General features: G+C 37.8%; 1 protein-coding gene across 14 annotated transcripts in view; it reads left to right on the forward strand.

The window, feature by feature from the left end:
- Nucleotides 1-388: 388 nt before the first annotated feature.
- Nucleotides 389-22716, forward strand: part of RBM26 (RNA binding motif protein 26) — an 88643-nt gene continuing 66315 nt past the window's right edge. For 7 of the 14 annotated variants that reach the window (XM_060636876.3, XM_081795023.1, XM_081795020.1 and 4 more), the window contains exon 1: nucleotides 389-920. In XM_060636876.3, coding sequence (XP_060492859.2) covers nucleotides 850-920 — 71 coding nt within the window. In that variant the 5' untranslated portion in view covers nucleotides 389-849. Of the gene's footprint in view, nucleotides 921-8647; nucleotides 8749-22716 lie in introns of those variants that run through there. The other 7 variants (XM_060636882.3, XM_060636883.3, XM_081795015.1 and 4 more) reach the window with 1 other exon arrangement.

Genomic DNA, 22716 nt, shown 5'->3' on the forward strand with positions numbered 1-22716 from the left:
GCAGGACACTGAGATAAACGGAGGAGGCAGTACAGCACACCTGGAACCCACTGGCCGCCGTGCGTCCTCGCACAACGTGTAGACGCTCTCAAGGAGCGCTCCAGTCCGCAGGTTCGTTCCGGCTGATGCGCCACAGCCGTCTATACACAGGACGAGTGGGGCTCCCGCTGTTTCTGAAGTCAGAGGCCTTTCCCTCCGCGCATAAAAATAAAGTCTTTATTCCATAAGCGGACCAAAGCGTAAAAAGGCACAAAGGCCTCAAACGAGGCAAATACGCAAAATATCAAAGTACCGCACTCGCCCAGCGCGCTCTCCGCCGAGCTTACGTCTCTTCCCAGCAGGCTCCGGGAGTCACCGCGAGACTTCATCAATTCTCGCGAGATTTATCGGCAGCCATCTTCTTGGGGGTGCTGGGAGCCGGGAAGACCCCCCGAATCGTTCCCATTGAGCTGCCCTTCGTCTTCGCTTTCTTCACTTTTGCCTGTTCTCCGTTGCCAACACCACCTGGTTCCGAGGCTGAGAGAAAGCTCGGATCTAGGCGCGTGTCGACCTCCCGGTCCAAGAAGATTTGCTTGGGTGGAGGGAAAGGGGAGGGCTCGGGCAAACCGTTGCTGCCTTAGCCCGGGCCGGGGTCCGGGGACGGGGAGCTCCTGGCACCCCGTGGATTCGCGGCCTGCGACGGTACCCGCAGAGCTGTTCGCCGATCCGGGCTCGCGGGAACCTGCCACCGGCGCCTCCCACCGCGGCCCACGCGGGCGGCGCGCGGAGGAGGGGGCGGGGGCAGCGGCGGCTGTAGCGGCCGAGACCTGGGCGGGCGGAGGAGTGTGACGGGCCTCGGGGCCGCTGTGGATGGTTTCTAAAATGATCATTGAAAACTTCGAGGCACTCAAGTCCTGGCTCAGCAAGACTCTCGAGCCCATGTGAGTATCCGGGGGCTATCTCCTTGCAGGGATGGAAGTGGGAGATAGGCGGACACATAGATCTGTGCAGTTTCCCCCAAGTGCCTGTGATGGAGGCCGAAGCGGTGAACGGAGGTCCCAGGGTTTTTTTGTTTTCTCCTTCTTTTCCACCGTCGCTCCCAGGTTTAGGAGAGCCTGAGCTGATCTTTATCTTATCACCGAGTTGGTCCTTGAACTGGTATCTTCTCTTGTTTTCCCGTTATGTGTAGATCGACCCCATACCGCACACACATTGGACGAGGGCCCCCAAATCGGTTTCCTTTCGTTTAATGAATCCAATCATAACGTCTTGCCCACAGACTAATATACCTTGTTTCTTTAAGTGGAGTGAAATGGCCCTTATTAGGGATTAGGGCAGTTGTAGTGCAGGCCACTCACGTTTTACATAAATACAGTCCCTGAAAGAAAGGCCACGTTTCCCATGTGCTATCTGGCTCATCCGCACCTCTTCTAACTGATTGAAGATGTAACAGGTGCTAAGGTACCCAGTAAGATTCCCTTTTCCCACCTACACGTTTGTTAAGTTGGAGAGGAGGAAGAAAATGTTATCTATCCATATGGAATATTTAGCAGTTTTAAGTGGGTTGCTGTAGATGGATTGTGTGTGTGTGTGTGTGTGTGTGTGTGTGTGTGTGTGTGTAGGTTTGTGTCTTCAGGGTGCCGGAATGTTTTAGATTGAAAAAATGTCTTAAGGATTTGTCTTTACAGTAATACATACAAAATATATCTTGATCCAGGTGCTTTATCAAGATTGGTTGATTTACAGTAAACAACTTAAAATATGGAAAGTCCACTCATTTAATGAGTTTATCCAGTGTCTGCTATGTACTCTGGGAGGCTTTGGTGATAGAGCTTTTAAATTCCGAAGTTGACAAGGCAATAATAAAGGAGTATTAAATAAGATAACTTCAGATAAAAATAGGAATGGCGGTTGTAATAACATAGGATCATATAAAAGGGTGATAAGAAGACTTCTCACAGGAGTTAGCGTTTGAACAACACTTAGGAGAAAACCATCTGTGTCAGAGTCTGGAGAAAGACTTTTCCTTGCGGAAGGAACAGCAGGTGCAAAGGCCCTTTAGCAGATATGATCACAGTGTGTTCCAGGAAGACAAAGAAGGCAATGTGACTGCAAGGAACCTTGTGATGGGGGTGGGAGAGAATGGAAGGACACGAAATTGGAGAAGTTGGCAGGGCAAATTATGTAGGATTTTCTAGGCCATGGTCAAGAGCTAGGATTTCATTTATAATGAGAAGACCTTAGATAATTTAAAGCAGGCAGGGACTGGTTTGAACTCTTTTTTTTTTTTTTTTTAAATATGTTTGTTTATTTTTGAGAGAGAGAGAGAGACAGAGCGTGAGCAAGGGAGGGAGGGTAGACAGGGAGACACAGAATCTGAAGCAGCCTCCAGGCTCAGAACTGTCAGCACAGAGCCCGACGGGATCCTGACCTGAGCCACGAGATCATGACCTGAGCTGAAGTCAGATGCTTAACCAACTGAGCAACCCATGTGCCCCTCATTTGATCTTGTTTTTTTTTTTTTAATTTTAATTTTATTTTAATTTATTTTATTCTTGAGAGAGAGAGGGAGATACAGAATCCGAAGCAGGCTCCAGGCTCTGAGCTGTTAGCACAGAGCCCGACGTGGGGCTTGAACTCACAAACTGTGAGATCATGACCTGAGCCGAAGTCGGATGCTTAACGGACTGAGCCACCCAGGCCTGTTCTTGTTTTAATGCTGCCTGCTTTGTGGAGATTAAGGGGGCAGGCATTAATGTGAGGAGACTGTTCTGAGGGCATTGTAGGCAGAAATGTGAGTAGTTTGTATTAGAGTGGTAGTGGAAACAACAAAACATGTTTTATAAGTGGATCTGATAGAACTTGCTGATATTGATTGGATGTGGGAGATGAGGGAAAGGGAAAGCAAGGATGATGACTAAGAAGTTAGCAACTGGATGGGTGATGATAGAGAAGGCTGGGAGAACACATTGAGGGGAGGAGGAAAGATAGTTGGTTTTGATCAGTAAATATAAAGTGTTTGTTATACATCTGAGTTAGATGTCAAATAAGTTGTTGGGTTATGAGTCTAGAACTCAGGTGAACACTAGAGAAATTTGGAGTCATGCAGATAGTATTTGAAACTATGGAGTTGTGGGAGATTTCCTAATTAAGAATGTGTTGATAGGGAAGAAAGGTGGGCCAAGGTCTGAGGTAGAAGGTTGAGATTTATGTTACTAAAGAAACAAAAGAGGTGAGTTGTCAACTTGATGGGATGTTACAGAATGGCCGAAAAGGATGAAGGCAGATAAGTGGCCCTTAAGTTTGGAACGGTAGAAGTCATTGGTAGCCTTAGCAAAACAGCTTCATTGAAGTGGGGTGCTCTAGATCCCTTATTTCAGCAAATGGAGAGAAAATATGCAACAGTGTAGTGTAGTAGTTGAGAGGACAAACTTTGGAACCAGAATGGCTGGCTTTGAATATCGTCTCTGCCACTTTGCCAGCTGTTTAAAATTGGGTAAATTACTTAACTCAGTGCCTCCTGTTTCCTCATCTGTATGGGGGAAATAATGAATATGTATTAATCTTTGAACACTGCCTGGCTTGTAATTAGTGTTCAATAAGTACTAGGTGAACAGAAAACTTAAAATGTTTTAAGTTGAAATAGCATTCCTTTTTAAAAAAACTTTTTTGAATATAGTTTACACATAATGTTACATTAGCTTTAGGTATACAATATGGTGATCCAGTATCTTTATATTTTATGCCATAATCTAAAAGAAGGTTATTTATAGTTACTTCATGTGTATGCTTATGATTTTTATTCAGTTTTAATAAAGCATGTTTCAGGTATCATATAGCTTACTCAGATGACTGTAGCACTGCAGTCATTACTGGTAGAATAAATAAGGCACTGCCAGCTAGAGTACAGCCTAAACCCTGGTAGGAATTGGAATTGGTCCTTTCATAATGTACACTGCTGTGGTAAAATTGAGCCCTTATCCAAGTTCCTGTCCCTTTAATTGCATTTCAGATGAATTCTTGGTAACTTTGAAAGCTAATTCCAATTATTTAAGATTTGTGGTTTCTAACCTTGGTTTTGTGAAACTTTAAGGTGTATTTGTTATCTGAAAGGATTTTTTTGTTTTACTTTAAAACTATAATTGCCAAATAGCACCTGTTTGAAGGAGAACATTTGAAGGACCAAGGGTAAGATGTAACTCAGAACTTGTATGGAACTATCTAGCTACTCATGCTAGTAAAGCATCTCATAGTTTTGGACTTCCTCTGCATTTTGAGTATGTTAATTCAGCAAACATTGAGTACTTAATCTACTTTGTACTGAGCGGTGTGTTAGATATTGGGGATAGTGGGAAATGAGCGGAGAGGACTATCTTTGTATTGTTTACCACTTAGCAGGGAAGACGTGTTGAACAAGTAATTACAAGGCCAGTGAGTGTTACTAAGTCCAGAATGCTGTCAAAATATATGTCTGGGAGGTCAGGAAAGGCTTTGCTGATATGGTAACATTTGATCTTAGCCTGCAAGGATGAAGAGCAGTTTGCTAGGCTAAAAAGATGGGAATGATGGAGAACTGTGAAAGCATCCTAGGTTTTGAAAAACAGATTGTATGAAAGCCCAAAAATGGAAGAAAAAAAGTGTCTTGGGGAAATTGAAACAAGTTGGAAAAAATTAAAAAAACCAAAGGGAAGAATAGCAGTGGATAGCTCAGAGAGAGAAGCAGGAACATTCAAGACTTTGTTGAGTCATGTTAAGGATTTTGGATGTTAATTGAAGGATAGTGGGAAGCCAGTGAAGGGTTTTAGAAGCCAGAGAGTTTTCAGATTGACAAAAGCAAACACGAAATCCAGCCTGGTTGCACTGTTTTGGCATGAAATGAAAGTTGGCAGATCTGCATTTAATATGATTGTAAGGTCTGTAGATATGTCAGGGTTTTGAGTTTTGTGGGTTTTTCACATAAATTATTGAAAATGTAGGTGTTAAAATTGGCATCTTAAAATACTTAAGATTGATACTATATTCTCAAAACATTTGCTTAGTCATGCTTGCTAATAATAAAATGAAATTAGATGTTGGTGTTTAACATTCATTTCTTTTTGCTAATTTGAAGTCCTGGAAAAAATTTTAAGCTTTTTTTTTTTTTTTTTTTTTTTTTGATGTTCGGTTTTTCTGTTTTTGTTTTCTAAACAGAAAAGATTTTCTGCTGTGTTCTAAGACGTTTTTATGAGTTTACACATCACCAAGTGTGGTAATTTAATAAAATTATGGACTTTTTTTAGCTGGAGGGAAGCCTTAAAATCAAGTAAAAATAAACTCCTTAATTTTTCAAAAAATGGAAAGGCAGATAGACTTAATGATGTACCCTTATTTTGTGACCTTAATAGTAAAGAACACAATGCCTCGTTTTGTCCTCCTGCTGCTGTGTAGTGCTGTGGAGGTAATGTGTAGTGGAAAGAAGCCAAGCTTTGATCCACGTGGACTGGTGTTCACATCTCAGTTCTGCCACTTAGTGAGTAATCTAAGCAAATGAACCTCCTCTTTCCTTACTGGTATAATAGGTAGAATTATACTTCTTCTGTAGTTGAAAGAATTGAAACACATTTTTAAGAGTTTACCCCTTCGACCTTCCTTAAATACTACTTGATTAAACACAAATAGGTTACATTACTTGCTACTGTTACTATTATCACTACCACTGCTGCTGGCGCTACCCACCTGTATTTGCATACATTGTTGAAAGGTTTTGTATTACTTCCAAGTTCTATGAGGTAAGCACTGTTACCTCCATTTTGCAAGTGATGCCACTGGGGCACTGAAGCAGGAAGTTAAGGTACTTGTCCAGAGTCACACAGCTAGCTATAGCATGTGACTAAACAGTAATTTAAACTCAGACTTTTTTGATTGTAGAGCCATGTTCTTAATTTACTACTACACAATACCATGTATTCTTTCTTGTAACTGTATGCACTTTTTACTGTTACATTTTCATAATACTAGCTGCAATTATAAAGGAATAAAGTTCTAAAGTGTCATGGTTATCAGTGCTTTACAGTGTAAGAAAGAAACCTCTTTGGGAACTTTTGTAGTCTTTCTCCCTTCACTCACACTTGTTAACTATACCTTTCTCACCACGTTAAAATTATTTTTGTTCCTGTTTTACAGGAAGAACTGAAAGGTGGTCTTTTTACTCCTGAACTTTATTCCTGTTTCCCTCCTTTGATCTTTCTCTTTTTACAGACACTTTTGGGCATAGAAACTCACTTTCCTGGTCTTTAAGGAAGAAAAACTCAGCAACAGTAGCAGTGAAAACAAAAAAAAATAAAATCATACTTCTAGTTACTTTTATACTAGCTTTAGCTTTCTTTTCCTTTTACTAGTAAATCTAGAAATAGTAGTCTTTATTTTTTCATTCCTTTGCCCCAACTATTTACTTCTTAATCCCTTGTCATGTAGTTTCTTTCTGTTTATATTCAAACCAAATTGCATATTTCAGTGTTACCAATTTATGCTAATTAAGTGTAGAGATTTTTATATAAATTTTATATTCTTTGTCCTATATGTATAACATTTAACAATGTTAATGCTGCCTTTTTAACATCACATATCTTGAATCCCTAATGCATTGCTTCTCTTTCTTCGCAAATCAGCCCTACCCTTTTTAGTTCTTTTTCTTGCCTTTTAATTGTATTTTTTCAAGTTCTGTTTCCATGCCTTTTTTCCCTCAACTGTTTCTACTCCTGTCCTCTCTTGCACATTCATTTCCATGGATGGTTTCTATTATAATCTGTGCCAGTGGTTCTTAAAAACCGTGTGTGTGTGTGTGTGTGTGTGTGTGTGTGTGTGTGTGTTGTAGAGTCTTTGAAAGTTTGATTAAAGACTTCCTTCCTTAGGATATTGCATATGCTACATACACATTTGCATTGAATTTCAGAGCTTTTCCAAGAGAACCTCTAGTTTCTGCATTACTTTTTCACATATGTACCTTTAGACTTGATCACTCTTCAAAGCCTTAACCTCTTATTCTAGTTGCTAGCTAAATATCCACCTGGTTCTCCCATGAACTTCAAATTACATTTCTGAGAATAAATGTTCTCTGAATTCACTGATTTCCATTTCATTTCCTCAGATTTTCCAGGCTTGGAATTTTATTTTTTGGTTTTTCCTTACTTCATTCCTTTCCTGCATCAGTTAATCATTTCTTTCCTGTTTTTTTTTTTTCAACGTTTATTCATTTTTGAGAAACAGAGCGAGACAGAGTGCACATGGGAGAGGGGCAGAGAGAGAGGAAGACGCAGAATCCAAAGCAGGCTCCAGGCTCTGAGTTGTCAGCACAGAGCCCAGTGCAGGGCTCGAACTCACGAACCGTGAGATCATGACCTGAGCTGAAGGTGCCCCTGTCTCTTTCTTTTAATAATTCTTAATAATGACATTGCTCAGTAGGGGGCCTCACACTCCTTACCTAAACTTTTGGGTTTTTTCTCCCCTCTAGTTCCATCCTGGATGCCCAACCTTGTTTATATCTTCTTGTCCGATCAAAATCTTTAGCACTCCTAAATAAGTTGCGTACATTTAGACTTGGCTTTCAAACATATACAGTAATCTGCTTACCTTTCCAGTTTGTATCTTCCTATTTTTTGTGTGTGAGTCTTAATTTCAGCAAGGCTGAACTTTCATTGTGATTCTGTATCATCACATTGTTTATACTGTCCCCTTTTCCCAACTTTTAGAATGTAACATTGAGCACTTATCTTATGCTAATCATTGTGTATTCATTGAATGTGAGCTAGATTCTGTTATCACAGTTTTAAATATGAGGAGATTGAGTCTTAGGAAGATTAAGTAATATGCTTCATTCATAGCTAATAAATGATGGAGACAGGATTTGAAACAAGACATTTTGATCAGACCCTTGTAGATTATGATATACTGCCTTTCTCTGTTTCACTTATATATAAGTTGAAATCAAAGGTCAAGGGTGATTCTAGTTCTTCCAGAAAGTTATTTATAAGATCCATCCATTTGGAAGGCGTGACATGATTCTCCGCCTAGAACTAGTTTGTGTCGATTGTGACAGTCATCACTTGCACACTTGTTTAGTAATCCTTACTTATTTTAGCTTCATTATTAGAATCTCAGGTTCTTGAAAGTAGACTCCAAGTCTTAAATTTTAAATGTCTTCCTGTTGTGTACAACACCCAGTACAATACCTTGTGTGTGGTATGTTTAAATGCACTGGTTGATATTTGTAGTTTATATAACCATAACCTAAGCAGAAAGGAGTGTAAACTATAAAATCTGCCATACTTTAGGGGCACCTGGGCTTTCTCAGTTGATTAATGTTCCCGCTTAGAGGTCGTGATCTCACGGTTTGTCAGTTCAAGCCCCGATTCGGGCTCTGTGCTGACAGTGCAGAGCCTCCTTGGGATTATCTCCCTCCCTCTCTCTGTGCCCCTCCCCCGCTTATTCTCATTCTCTCACTCTCTGTCTCAAAATAATAAACAAACTTAAAAAAAAGAATCTACCATACTTTAGAATTTTATTTCAGAGCAGCAGATATATGAGCAGTTTGAAAAGTTACTAATCCCTGGGTCTCTTTCTCTTTATTTTTACTTCATAGCATCTTCAGATTATGTAAAGCTTAAGTGATTTTTTTTTTAGGGGGAAAGGACAGTGAAGAGTATTAATGACATTTACTCAAAGCATTTTTGAATACTGTTATGTGCAAGCTGCTGGCCTCCATGGAGCTGCCCGGAAAATAATTAATATATGGTAATTCTAGTCTAATGAATTTTACAGCTGGTAGAAGAGTTTTTCTATAATTAATTATTGGCTAAAATATTTTTCATTGCCTTCTTCATCCCTTTAACATTTGTTGAGTTGACTCATCACCACATTTCACTGCTGCATAGCAACTTGGCTTTTCCATGTGAACACTGACTAGTTAAAATGGATTTAGCATTTTCTATATGTTTTAGCACTTTCTTATCTTGGGCTTATAATGTTTTCAAATAAAATTATTCTATATGCATAAATCAAGAGACAGGGATAGTATTATTAGCAAAACAGAAAATAAGATATTCCAGTGTTTGGTGTCTAACATCAAGAATGACTAATTCAGGCGTGAGCTAAATGGTTTCTAGGAATTTTTTGTCTTCCTCCTGCTTCCTTAGCCCCAGAAACTAGAGAATGAGAGAAATGAGTGGATGGTATAAGCCCTCCCCTACCAGACTTACTTACTTACTCCCATTACCTCTTCTCAGTGGAAAAATCCTTGTTAGTCTACAAATAATAACCTCAAATTGGTAAAAGTTTATTTTTAACTTGGGGTCATATTTACTATTGTATATGTGTATGAAATAATGAAATTCACTTGAAATCTGGTACTCAGTGATTCTTGAGCTATTTTACCAACATACAAGCAAATATGTTTATGTATTATTCTTTCTGCTTCTTATATAATTAGTATCATACTTGGATGTCATTCTGTATAATCATAAAAATGTCTTTTTTTTTAAGGCTGCATAGTATTTCAGTGGATATGCCATAATTTAACCATCTGTATTGATGAACTGAACAAATACTATTGTAGTGTGTACATTTATCACATGACACACCCATATATACCCATCACTTAGGTTCTGCTGTTAACATTTTAGTGTACGTGCCACTATCCTTTGATTTATTTCAAAGTAAATTGCAAATGTCAGTGAATTTACCCCTAAATACTTATCATGCATATCATAAGAGTTCAGTATTTGTAATTTTAAAAAAGTTGATATAATTTATATACAGATCTTAAAGTGTACTCTTTGATAACTTTGACAAATGCATACATCTTTGTAACTCAATTCCCTATTAAAATGAAGAACATTACCCTCATTCTGGAAAGTTTCCTCATTCTCCTCCCCATACTCCCATCTATCCATACAAACAATCACTATTCTGATTTTTTTAATTTACTATATATTAGTTTTGCCTATTATGGAACTTCATATAAATGGAATTTTAAAATGAGTACTCTTGAACAAGACTTGTTTTTACTACTCAAGATGTTCTTGAGATTTATCCATATTGTTGCAAATATCTGTAGCTCCTTTTTATTGCTGTGTAGTATTCCATTGTCCAATGCATGCTGTGTAGTTATAATGCCCATGCTATTTTTAGTTTTGACTAGTTAATTGGACACAGTTTTTGTTTTTAATTAAAAATAATACATAATTGTAATAAAATTCGAACAGTATAGAAATACAAACTAAAAGTGAGTCTTCCTAGCCCCTTCTTGATCTCTGTACATAAACACATAATTGTATGTATATAAAAATATACATGTATTATGTTTATTTAGGTGTGTACAGTTGACCCTTGAACAACCCTGGTTTAAATTGCATGAGTCCATTTATACATGGTTATTTTACAGCATTTTGGATGTATTTTCCTAATAACTCTCAACATTTTCTTTTATCTAGCTTTATTGTAAGAATACAGTATGTAATCATATATAACATACAAAATGTGTGCTAAATGACTGTTTCTGCTCAGGTCATGATCTCACTGTTTGTCACATCCGTGGGTGGCTCATTCAGTTAAGTGTCCGACTCAGGTCAGGTCTTGAACTCAGGGTCATGAGTTCAAGCCCCACACTGGGCTTTTCCTGTGCAAGGAGCCTACTTTAAAAAAAAAAAAAAAAAGAAGAAGAAACAAAGATACTTGCAGGAGTCAAAAGTTATACACAGATTTTTGACTGTGTGGGGTTGGTGCTTCTAACCCTTGTTAGTTCAAGAGCTGACTGTAATTTTTTAACATAGGATAATTTTATTCATTTTTACTGTAACTGATATTACAGGTAACAGACGTGCTACATATCCTCTCATAGGAGTATATTCTTAAGTAGTTTCCTGTGTTTTTTTTTTTTTCCAGTGGTTCCGTAGTATTATGTTCTGGGAATATACTATAATTTGCTTTTTTTTTTTTTTTTTTTAATTTTTAATGTTTATTTTTGAGAGAGACAGAGTATGAGAGGGGGAGGGGAAGAGAGAGAGGAAGACACAGAATCTCAAGCAGGCTCCAGGTTCTGAGCTTTCAGCACAGAGCCCAATGTGGGGCTCAAACTCATGAACCGGAAGATCATGACTGGAGCTGAAGTCAGACACTTAACTGCCTGAGCCACCCAGGAACCCCTATAATTTGTTTTAATAGTTCTTTATGTAAGACATGGTCATTACTTTTTAGGAAAAAAACACCTTAGTGGGGTGCCCTGGTGGCTCAGTCGGTTCAGCGTCTGACTTCACCTCAGGTCATGATCTCATGGTTTGTGAGTTCGAGCCCCTGCTTGGGATTCTCACTCTCCTCTCTCTCTGCCCCTTCCCCACTTGCACTTTCTGTCTCAAAATGAATAAACAAACTTAAAAAAAAGGAAGAAAAACATTAACTTATTTTCTTAAAGTATTAAATTCCTGCACATAGTTACAAGAAGGAAAACTTCCCAGAAGGCTTTGAAATGAAAAGTTAAAGTCCTCTTCATATTTCCTACCCTAGCATTGTTAATATGTAGTGTTTATACTTTTAAAACAGCTGATTCCAGTTTTATTGAGTGATTCTTCCATAGTTTAGCCATATTCTTGTCATTTAGTTCATGTCCTAGGTTTTTTTTTACTTTATAAATAACTGCAATGAACATCTTCCTGTATGTAGTTTGTTTCTTTTCTCTTTCTCTCCCTTATTCTTTCCTTCCTTTCCCTCCCTCTCTTTCATTCTATATCTTTCTCCCCTTCCCTCCCTTCTCTTTTTTCTTTGTTTCTCCTCCTCACCCCCCACTCCCAGTCTCATTAGATAATTCTTTTCCAGATGTCACCTAATGCTGCTGTTGGAGGCCTTTTTAACATTAAGAGATGTGAATTTGAAAGCTTAACCAGGTGTACTTTTGGTGGTGGTGGTTTAAATCCAGTAGTTCAGATGAACTTGTTTTATGAAGTTGCGTACTGCGTTGTGGCAAGTAATTTCTCTAGTTTTCTTGCCTCAGCCATTTAAAAAGTGACAGAAGGAGAGATAATATGTCTGTATAAATTCTGGTCTGTTTTTGCTTTGTAACTTTCTGTGTCCTGCTATTCCTACACTCCCTGCTTCTATGCCTACATTCCCCAGTTACTACTTTTCCATTGCTTATGCAATTTCCATTGCTGGCAATTAAAAAGTTGCTATGAAAAAACGTCTATACAAACCTTAAATTTAAGATTCATACAAATCTTAAAAAGTTACTGCAAATGATAAATAATTGAATGATTACAAATTATGCATATAAGCATTAAAATATGCAGTTCAGCAGGTCATTTGTTGCTCTTTGTAATAGTTTCTTTTAATTGAATAAAGTTGCTGAGTAACTTTGTGTAAGTTTAAGGTATAAAGCATGTTATTTTGGTACATTTATATATTTTCATATGTATGATTGCCAGTGTAGTGATACTTATCACATAATTATAATACAATATTATTGTCAGTGTCCATTATGTTGTGAATTAGGTCTCCATGACCTATTTACTATTCATTACGAGTTGTACCCTTAAACACCATCACTCTTATCTCCCTTCTCCCCCCACCCCCACCCATTCCCTGGTAACTATCATTTTACTTTGTCTTTTATAGAGTTAACTTTTTTAGATTTCAGTGTAATGTGCTGAAGGTCCATCCATGTTGTCAAAAAGGGAAGATATCTTCCTTTCTTGTGGCTGAATAATATTCCATTGTGTATATGTACCATATCTTTTTTATCCTTTTATCTGGCCACGGACATTTGAGTTCTTTTCAGATCTTGGCCATTGTGAATAGTGTTATGATTAAAATGGGAATTCATATATCTCATCAAAATCCTGTTTTCGTTTTCTTTGGGTATACACCCAGAAGTGGAATCATTGGCTGAATGATAGATCTTTTAAAATTTTTTGAGGAACTTCCGTGCTACTTTTTGTAGTGGTTGGGCCAGTTTATGTTCCCACCAATAATGTAGAAGGGTTCTCTTTTCACTACATCCCTACCAGCATCTGTCATTTCTTGTCTTCTCAGTGGTAGCTATTGTAATATGTGTGAGGCAGTATCTTGTTGTTTCTGCATTTCCCTGATGATTAGTGCTATTTAGCATCTTTTCCATGTGTCTTTTGACCATTTTGATGTCCACTTTGGGCAAATGGCTGTTTAGTTCTCATTTTTTAATTGGAATGTTTGGTTTTGTTTGTGTTTGAGTGACCGTGTTCTTATATCTTTTGGATATTAACCGCTTCCAATTTATGCTTTACAAAAATCTTCTCCCTTACTGCAGGTTGTCTTCATTTTGTTGACAGTTTTATTTGCTCTGCAGAAGCTTTTTAGTTTGATGTAGTCCCACTTGTTTGTTTTTGCTTTTATTGCTTTTGCTTTTGGTGTCTGCTTCAAAAACTCATTGCCAAGACCTATGTCAAGGAGTTTATCACGCATATTTTCCTCTAGGAGTTTTATGGTTTCTGGTCTTAAGGTTAGACCTTTAGTCTAATTTGAGTTAATTTGTGTATATGGTATAAGATACTGGTCCAGTTTTATTTATTTATTTTTTTGCATATGGCTGTCCCAGTTTTTCCAACACCATTTTCAAATTACTATTTTTATTTTGAGAGAGAACGTGAATGGGAGAGGGGCAGAGAGAGAGGGAGAAAGAATCACAAGCAGATTCCACACTGTCAGCACAGAGTCCCCACATGGCGCTCCATCCCACAAACCATGAGATTGTGACCTGAGCCGAAATCGAGTTGGATGCTTAATCAGCTAAGCCACCCAGGTGCCCCTCCCAACACCATTTATTGAAGAGACCATAGACTGTCCTTTCCCCATTGTGAATTCTTGGCTCCTTTATTATAAATTAATTGACCATTTGTGTGTGGGTTTATTTCTGGGCTTTATTCTGTTCTGTTGATCTGTGTGTCTGTTTTTATGCCAATACCATGCTGTTTTAATTACTACAGTTTGTAATATAGTTTGAAATCAGGGAGTATGGTGCCTCCAGCTTTGTTGTTTTTTTTTCACAAGATTGCCTTGACTATTCAGGGTCTTTTGTGGTTCCTTACTAATTTTAGGCTTATTTTTTCTATTTCAGTGAATAGAATATATAGGTTATATATATATATGTGTATATATATATGTATATATATATGTATATATATGTGTGTAATACATATATATAATGTATATATAACATATATATATATCTTAGAATATATACATTATATATTTTTTCTTTTTCAGTGAGAATGACATTGTAATTTCTATAAGGATTGCACGAGCTATAGATTGTTTTGGGCAATGATGGACATTTTCACGATATTAATTCCTCCTGTCCATGAACATGGGATGTCTTTCCATTTGTTTCTTTGATTTCTTGTATTTTTTGTTGTACAAATCTTTCACTTCCTTGTTTAAATTTATTCCTATATATTTTATTATTTTTGGTGCTGTTGTGAAAGGGATAGTTTTCTTTACTTTTCAGATGGTTCATCATTAGTATAAAGGAATGCAGCTGATTTCTGTATGTTGATTTTGTGTTCTGCAACTTTACTGAAATCAGTGATTAGTTCCAAAAGTTTTTTGGTTGAGTCTTCAGAGTTTTTTTTTTTTTTAAATAGATAAAATCATGTCATCAGAAAATAATGACAGTTTTACTTTTTATTTTCCAATTTGGATGCCTTTTACTTTTTTGCCTAGCTTAATTGCTCTAGCAAGGACTTCCAGTAGTATATTGAATAAGAGTGGGCATCCTTGTGTTATTCCTGATCTTACAAGAAAAGCTTTCAGTTTTTCTCCACTGAGTATAATATGAGCTGTGAGGCTTTCCTATATGATAGCATTTATTGTGTTGAGTTCTGGCCCTTCTCTACTCAGCCTGTTAAGATTTTTTATCATAAAGGGATATTGTATTTTGTCAAATGCTTTTTTTTACATCTATTTAGATGATCATGTGATTTTTGTTTTTCATTTTGATGTAATGTATTACATTTGTTGATTTGCATATGTTGAACCATTCTTCCATCCCAGGGATAAATCCCATTTCGTTATGATATATAATCCCTTTAATGTGTTCTTTAATTTGGTTTGCTAATATTTTGTTGAGAAACTTTGCATTTGTATTCATTAGGGATGGTAGTCTGTAGTTTTTTTGTTTTTTTGGTTTTTTTGGGGGGGGGGGTATTCTTACCAAGTTTTGGTGTTGGTAATGCTAGCCTCATGAGTTTGTAAGTGTTCCCTCCTCCTTGCTATTTTGGAAGAGTATGAGGAGGATTGGTGTTAACTCTTTAAATGCTGCTTGGAATTCTCCAGTGAAACTGCCTGGTCCTGGAGTTTTCTGTGTTGGGAGTTGTTGATGACTGATTCAGTCTCTTGTTATTCAGATTTTCTATGTCTTTTTATTCAGTTTTGGTCAGTTGTATGTTTCTAGGAATGTATACATTTCTTCTAGGCTATATAATTTGTTGACATATAATTCTTCATAGCAGTACTTTAAAATTTTATGTATTTCTGTAATATGAGTTGTAATGTTTTTTCATTTCTAATTTTATTTTTGTTTTTTGAGCCTTCACTTCTTTTCCTCTTAGTCTAGCTAAAGGTTTGTAAGGTTTGTTTATCTTTTCAAAGAACCAGGTCTTCGTTTCATTGATGGTTTCTAATGTTTTTCTGGTCTCTATTTCATTTATTTCCACTCTTATCCTTACCATTTTCTTCTTTCTGCTAACTTTGGGCCTAACTTATTCTTCTTGTTCCTTGAGGTGTAAATTTAGGTTGTTTATATGAGCTATTTCTAATTTTTTAATACATGCATTTACTACTATAATTTTTCCTCTCAGAACTGCTCTTGCTGCATCCACAATATTTGAAATATTGTGTTATTTCATTTGCTTTGATGTAATTTTTTATTTCCTATTTGGTTTCTTCTTTGATCCATTGGTTTGGAAGTGTGTTGCTTAGTTTCCATATATTTGTAGATCTTACTTTTCTCTTGTTGGTTTCTAGTTTCATACCATTGTGGTCAGAGAAGATAGTTGGTATGAATTTAGGCTTCTTAAGCTTGTCATGATTTGTTTTGTGGCCTACCATATGCTCTGTGTTGGAGAATGTTCCGTGTGCACTTGAGAAGAATGTTTATTTTGTTTATTTCGTTAGATGGAATGTTCTATATGTCTGTTAAGAACACTTGGTTCTGAAATGTGGTTCATTCCAGTGCTTCCTTGTTTATGTTCTGCCTTGATAATCTTTCCTTCACATAGTGGGATATTGCAATCTCTCATATTTACTTACTGTATTGTCTGTTTTTCCTTTAAGATTTGTTTTAGTTGATTCATAGATTTCAGTGCTTAGGATTTGGGAATGTACATATTTACCATTGTTATATCTTCTTGATGTATTAACCCCTTTATCATTATATAATGACCTTCTTTGACTCTTGTTACCCTTTTTGGCTTGAAGTCTATTTTTTTTTCATGTATTATGGCTCTGCTCACCTGTTTTTTTTTTTGTTTTTGTTTTTGTTTGTTTTTTTGTTTGTTTTCTTAGAATATCATCTTCTGTCCTATCACTTTTCAGCCCGTGTGTCATTAGAGTGAAATGAGTCTCCTATTGGCAGTATGTAGTTGGGTCTTGTTTTGTTTATCTATCAAGCCACTTTGTGTTTTGCTTTGTTAAGTTTATTTTGAGAGAGACACCCATGCATACAGGGGAAGGACAGAGGGAGAGAGAGGGAATCCCAAACAGGCTCCATGCATGGCTTGATCCCACAAACCGTGAGATCATGACCTAATCAAGAGTCAGATGCTCAGATGATTTGAGCCACCTGGGTGCCACCACTTTGTGTTTTGATTGGTAAGTTAATTCATTTATGCTTAGGGTAATTATTGATAGGTAAGGATTTACTACAACCATTTCATATTTTTCCTTCTGGTTATTTTGTTTCTCGTTTTTCCTTTTGTTTCTGTTTGTAAGTTGGTTTTCCATGGTGATTTGCTCAGTCTCCCGTTTTTTGATGTTTCATGTCTATGCTGTAGATTTTTGCTTTGTGATTACTATGAGGTTACACAAAACATTTCAGAGGTAATGAAGTCCTTTTTCTGCTAATAAAAAATTTATCTTCATTTGCCTATAAAGGTTCTATCCTTTTACTCTTCCCCTTTTATATTTTTTTGATGTTGTAAGTTATGTCTTTTTATTATTTATTTATTTATTATTTTACTTTTAAATATATATATTTTTTAATGTTTATTTATTTTTGAGACAGAGAGAGACAGAGCATGAACGGGGGAGGGGCAGAGAGAGAGGGAGACACAGAATCGGAAGCAGGCCCCAGGCTCTGAGCCATCAGCCTAGAGCCCGACGCGGGGCTCGAACTCACGGACCGTGAGATCGTGACCTGAGCTGAAGTCAGAGGCTCAACCGACTGAGCCACCCAGGCGCCCCAGTTATGTCTTTTTATATTGTGATTTCATTATCAGGAGGTAACTATAGTTATTTAATACTTTCTAAAATCTTTATGCTGTAGTTAAGAGTTTAATATACTATCTTAAAAAAGAGTTACAGTATTCTAATATTGAGTATTCTGAGTATTTATTACCTGAATCAGAATTTTCTGTACTTTGGTCTTTTCATTTCAGCTTGAGGCACTCCTTTTAACATTTCTTACAAGTATGTCTAGTGATGGCAAACTCCCTCAACTTTTGTTTGTCTAGGAAAACTTCTCTTTATTTTTCATAGCTCAAAGATAACTTTGCCAATGGAGTATTCTTGATTGTTTTTATCATTCAGTGTTCTGAATGTGTCATTCCATTCTCTCCTGGCCTATAGAGTTTCTGCTGGGAAACCTGCTGATAGCCTTATGGGGTGGGGTACCTTTGTAGGTTACTGTCTTTTTTCCTTGGGCTGCCTTTTTAATTCTTTATTGTTGACTTTTGACAGTTTTCATACAATGTGTTTTAAAGAAGTTTTTTTTGTGTGTTGATATAATAATGTGTTTTGTCAGCATTGTGGAGTTGTATCCAGTTCTTTCCCTGGGTTTAGAAAGTTCTCAACTATCATTTAAGTACACTCTGTGCTCCCTTCTCCCTCTTTTTTTTTTTTTTTTTTTTTTTGAGATACCCTTATTATGGGGCTTGAACTCAAGACCCTGAGATCAAGAGTCTACTGACTGAGCCAGCCAGGCACCCCAGGGTTTTTTTTTTACTTTTTAAAAATCTTAAATCTGGGGCTCCTGGGTGGCTTGGTTGAGTGTCAGACTTTGGCACAGGTCCATGATCTCATGGTTCAGGAGTCAAGCCCTGCATTGGGCTCTATGCTGACATTGCAGAGCCGGCCTCAGATCCTCTGTCTCCCTTTCCCTCTGCCCCTACCCCGCCTCTTTCTCTCTAAAATAAACATTTAAAAAAAATCTTAGTTTTTTCTCGCCTTCCACCTGGATCATTTCTATATTACTATCCTTGAGTGTGCTAATTCTTACTCTTCCATATGATCTGTTCTGTTTCCAGGGTATTCTAATTCATTCTTCATATATTCATTTCTTCACCCCAGAATTTTTTTTTCTTTTTTTTCGAATTTTAACCTGTCTGGCAGAATACTCTTGTTTGTTAATTTTGTTCCTGGGATCATTTATTGCCTTTCTGAGTTTTTGAGTGGCTCATTGAATTTCTTTGTAATAGCTGTTTTATAGCTGTTTTATAGTCTTTATCAGTTAGATTACAATATTTCAAGACCTTTGGGTTCAGTTGCTGGAAAACTGTCATTTTCTTTTGTGATTTCATATTACAGATGGAAAGTGCCTCTGCTCCATTTGAAGTAGTGAACACCTTTCTTATTTAGGCAAGGTTTTGTTTACTTTGATTCTTAGAATTCAACAGATTTGTAATTAGGAGCCTTCATTTTGTTTTCCAGAAGGTGGCACTATAGCACAAGTCTTTGGTTTCTCTTACCAGAACTAACTCATATTAAGGTTGTAAGCAGATGCATTAAAAGGAAAAAGAAAAAGGAGCAAAGGTGGCTGCAGAGCTTGAGGAGAGGTGTATATTTAGCACTTGGGGCTTTGGGTATGCCAGGGGCCTGCTGGGGAATCTTCAAGGTGGGGTGGGTACCAGAGGTCCATGAGTTATTCTCTTACTCCCCCTTTCCCCCTCCTCCCCCTGGCAGATAGCAGGAGACACTTTCCTTTGCCTACTTCCCTTTCCTTCTGCTGTTCGCAGGCACTGTGGTCTCTCTTCAGAGAGAGCAGCTGGGTTTTGCCACTACTGCATGCATGGTCAGGTAGACAGACTCCTAGTCTCCCGCCTTTACCTTCCACCTCCTGTGCCAGAAAGGCTTGCTGGCTTGCTGCTGGACCAGCCACCACCTTCTTTGCTCTTCTTGCAGCCTCTCTGGTTCAGTCCACTCACTTTAAGGTGCACAGATGGATAGATCTCTCAGGTGTCCTGGTATCCTGTGTGGAGGTACTTTTTTTTCTCGTTTGGTTATGGATGTCCAATTAGTTGTAAAGCAAAGAGGAGAGAAAAAGGGAATGACTCAGGCTACTGTGATGCTGATGATTGTAATACAGTTTAAAATGTAGTAAGTACTTTAAGATACGTAATTTAGGACTTCTTTGGGGCATTTTATAAGAAATTGTCAATGTGTTATATGTTTGTACTGTTTTTTAAATGATATCTCCAATTCTTTAAAAAAAATTTTTTTTAACGTTTGTATTTATTTTTGAGACAGAGAGAGACAGAGCATGAGCAGGGGAGGGGCAGAGAGAGAGGGAGACACAGAATCTGAAGCAGGCTCCAGGCTCTGAGCTGTCAGTACAGAGCCTGACGCGGGGATCGAACTCATGGACTGTGAGATCATGACCTGAGCTGAAGTCGGACGTTTAACCGACTGAGCCACCCAGGTGCCCCATGATATCTCCGTTTCTTATTTTACTTTTTCTTTTTTTTTTAATGTTTATTTATTTTTGAGACAGAGACAGAGCATGAATGGGGGAGGGTCAGAGAGAGGGAGACACAGAATCTGAAGCAGGCTCCAGGCTCCAAGCTGTCAGCACAGAGCCAGACGCAGGGCTTGGACTCACGGACCGTGAGATCATGACCTGAGCCAAAGTCGGAAGCTCAACTGACTGAGCCACCCAGGCACCCCCTTATTTTACTTTTCATAAAGTTTAATTGTTTATAATAGGAGACAGTGCAAGACACAGATCCCATTTTGAAAACTGTTCATAAACTTTCAGTGACCAGTCTATGAAGTTTTTCATGCACCTTCTCAAATTGGATTGTGTTAAAGTTTTGATCTTCTGGTTACATTAAATAGCCAAAATTGGAAAAACCATTCTGCGAGGAATTATAACTATTCATTTTGGTTAGGAAGAGTCTTTTGAATCTAGCTAGCGTTTGTTGGTTTCAGAGTAAAGAATAGGTTTTATTGCCATGCTGAAATGTTTGGACATTTGGGGGACTAGGTTATGGAATACTGGGGAAGATCAAGCTGGGGAGTAACTTAATTAGATCTTTTTTTTAAAGAATGATACTGTGGTGTGTAGAGATTTGATTAGATTGTAGCGTTTTGGAGACATAATATTAGTTAGCAGTTTTTTTCTTGTAGCTTTAAGAGTGAGTTGTGAATGCCTGAACTTGGACTTTGGCAGGAGGTACAAAGAGAGATGGTGATATTCTTGGGAGAGTCTGTACTAAATGTATATGAAGACCATATCAGCGGTGAGGGTATAGGAGGAAAAGGCAATGAGGAAGGACTCATCAGTGTGCTAGGAGATGTTTTATTGACTTTTTTTGTATCTGTGACAGATCTTTAAACTTGTTAGTACACCTTTATATGTGTCATAATTGGTCTCGACCTAAACTGAGAGTTGTTTTTTGTGAGTTTTTGTTGATAATGTTCTCGATTTAGTATACGCTTACATAATGTGATAATCAGTAGATATTTCTCAACACATTGTGGTCGGGTCTGGGGTAAAGGTAGACATAGTTACCTAGAATTTCTGTAGGGGAAACAGACAAGCATACCAAGAGTAACAATTTAATAGTGATAGAAATATGTGTAGATCTTAAGGTCTGGCAATTTATAAAACGTTTCTACTTGGTTGAATTTCGTTATTATTTATCTCTCCCAAGGTGTTAAAATTTGCTCATGAGTGTTCAGAAAGGGGGATTCTATGACTGCTATTTCTATTGGATAATTCTGCTGCTTCTTGGTCATGAGAGAAAACACTTCCTAGCTTCTTCCTTCCTTAGTAACTGAAGGAATGAAGTACCTCAGATTTGGTTTATAAGTAGGTAGAATGTGAATGAGTAACTGAAGGGGATGCCTTTGGAGGCCAGAGTCCTTTCCCAGAAAACTCAACTTTTCCATGAATTGGAATGTAAAACATGTACTGAAATGTGGGGTTTTATTGTGGGCTGCCATATCAGCACCTCACCTCCAGTCCCCACTTTTCTTTTAAGAAAGAGTTCTGTGACAACATGCTATAACCACACGTGTCTGTGCTCAGTTTGCCATTTGGGTTATTTATTGCTCTTTGCACTGAACAATATAGAGGTTTGTTTATTTTTTCTTTTTTCTTTTTTTAAATCCAAGTTAGTTAACATATAGTGTAATAATGATTGCAGGAATAGAATTTAGTGGATTCATCGCTTACATGTGTTTATATATAATACCTAGTGCTCATCCCAACAAGTGCCCTCCATAATGTCCATTGCCAGTTTAGCCCATTCCCCCACCCAGTACCCCACCAGCAACCCTCAGTTCTCTGCATTTTAAGAGTCTCTTATGGTTTGTCTCCCTCTCTGTTTTTAACTTCTTTTTGCTACCCTTTACCTATGTTCATCTGTTTTGTTTCTTAAATTCCACATACGAGTGAAATTCTGTGATATTTGTCTTTCGCTTATTTCGCGTAGCATAATCCACTCTAGTTCCATCCACATTGTTGCAAATGGTAAGATTTCATTCTTTTTGATGGCTGAGTAATGGTTCCATGAACAATACAGTTTTACAATCTGAGTTAGTGGGTCTTATCTTTGAGAAGCTGACGACTGACTTTGTCTTTGAATTAGATACTTAACAGATACTTTCTAAATGAATTTTAAAGTTTATTTATTTTGAGAGAGAGGGAGAGAGTGCATGCGCAATAGCGTGAGCAGGGGGAGGAGGAGAGAAAGGGGGAAGGAGAGAATCCCAGGCAGGCTCCGTGCCCAGCACAGAGCCCTACTCAAGGTGGGCCCAGTCTCAAGACTGTGAGACCATGACCTGAGCTGAAACCAAGAGTCAGATGCTCAGCTGACTGAGCCACCCACGTGGCTTTTCATACAAAAAAACCAAAAAACCAAAAAACAGGGTATTTAGTTTCAGAGGAGGCTATTAGTCATGGAACTCTGCCCATCCCTGCCTTGTGTAGGGATAGGACCCAAACTAGAGAAGATTAGTTATTTTCAAGGACCAGGGGCAGCTGCCTTTCTCTGGATTCACTAGCTATCAGAATGCATAAGCCTGGAACTGCTCAGGGTCATCTCTGTTGCCACCTGGAGAGGGCCTGCCTTAAAATGAAGTGAATTCTGAGAAAAACAGAATGGAAAAGAGGATCCTGGTGACATCATTTCAACTCCTGGATCCAGCTGTGCCTAAAGTTAGCTTTAGCTTTACACTTCCCATTTATTAAATTTCTCCTTTTGGTTACCCCACCCAAAGGGCTATTTATGTTAAATTGTA

The sequence above is a fragment of the Panthera onca genome, chromosome A1 (assembly GCF_046562875.1).
Source record: "Panthera onca isolate mPanOnc1 chromosome A1, mPanOnc1 haplotype 2, whole genome shotgun sequence".
Lineage (NCBI taxonomy): Eukaryota > Metazoa > Chordata > Mammalia > Carnivora > Felidae > Panthera > Panthera onca.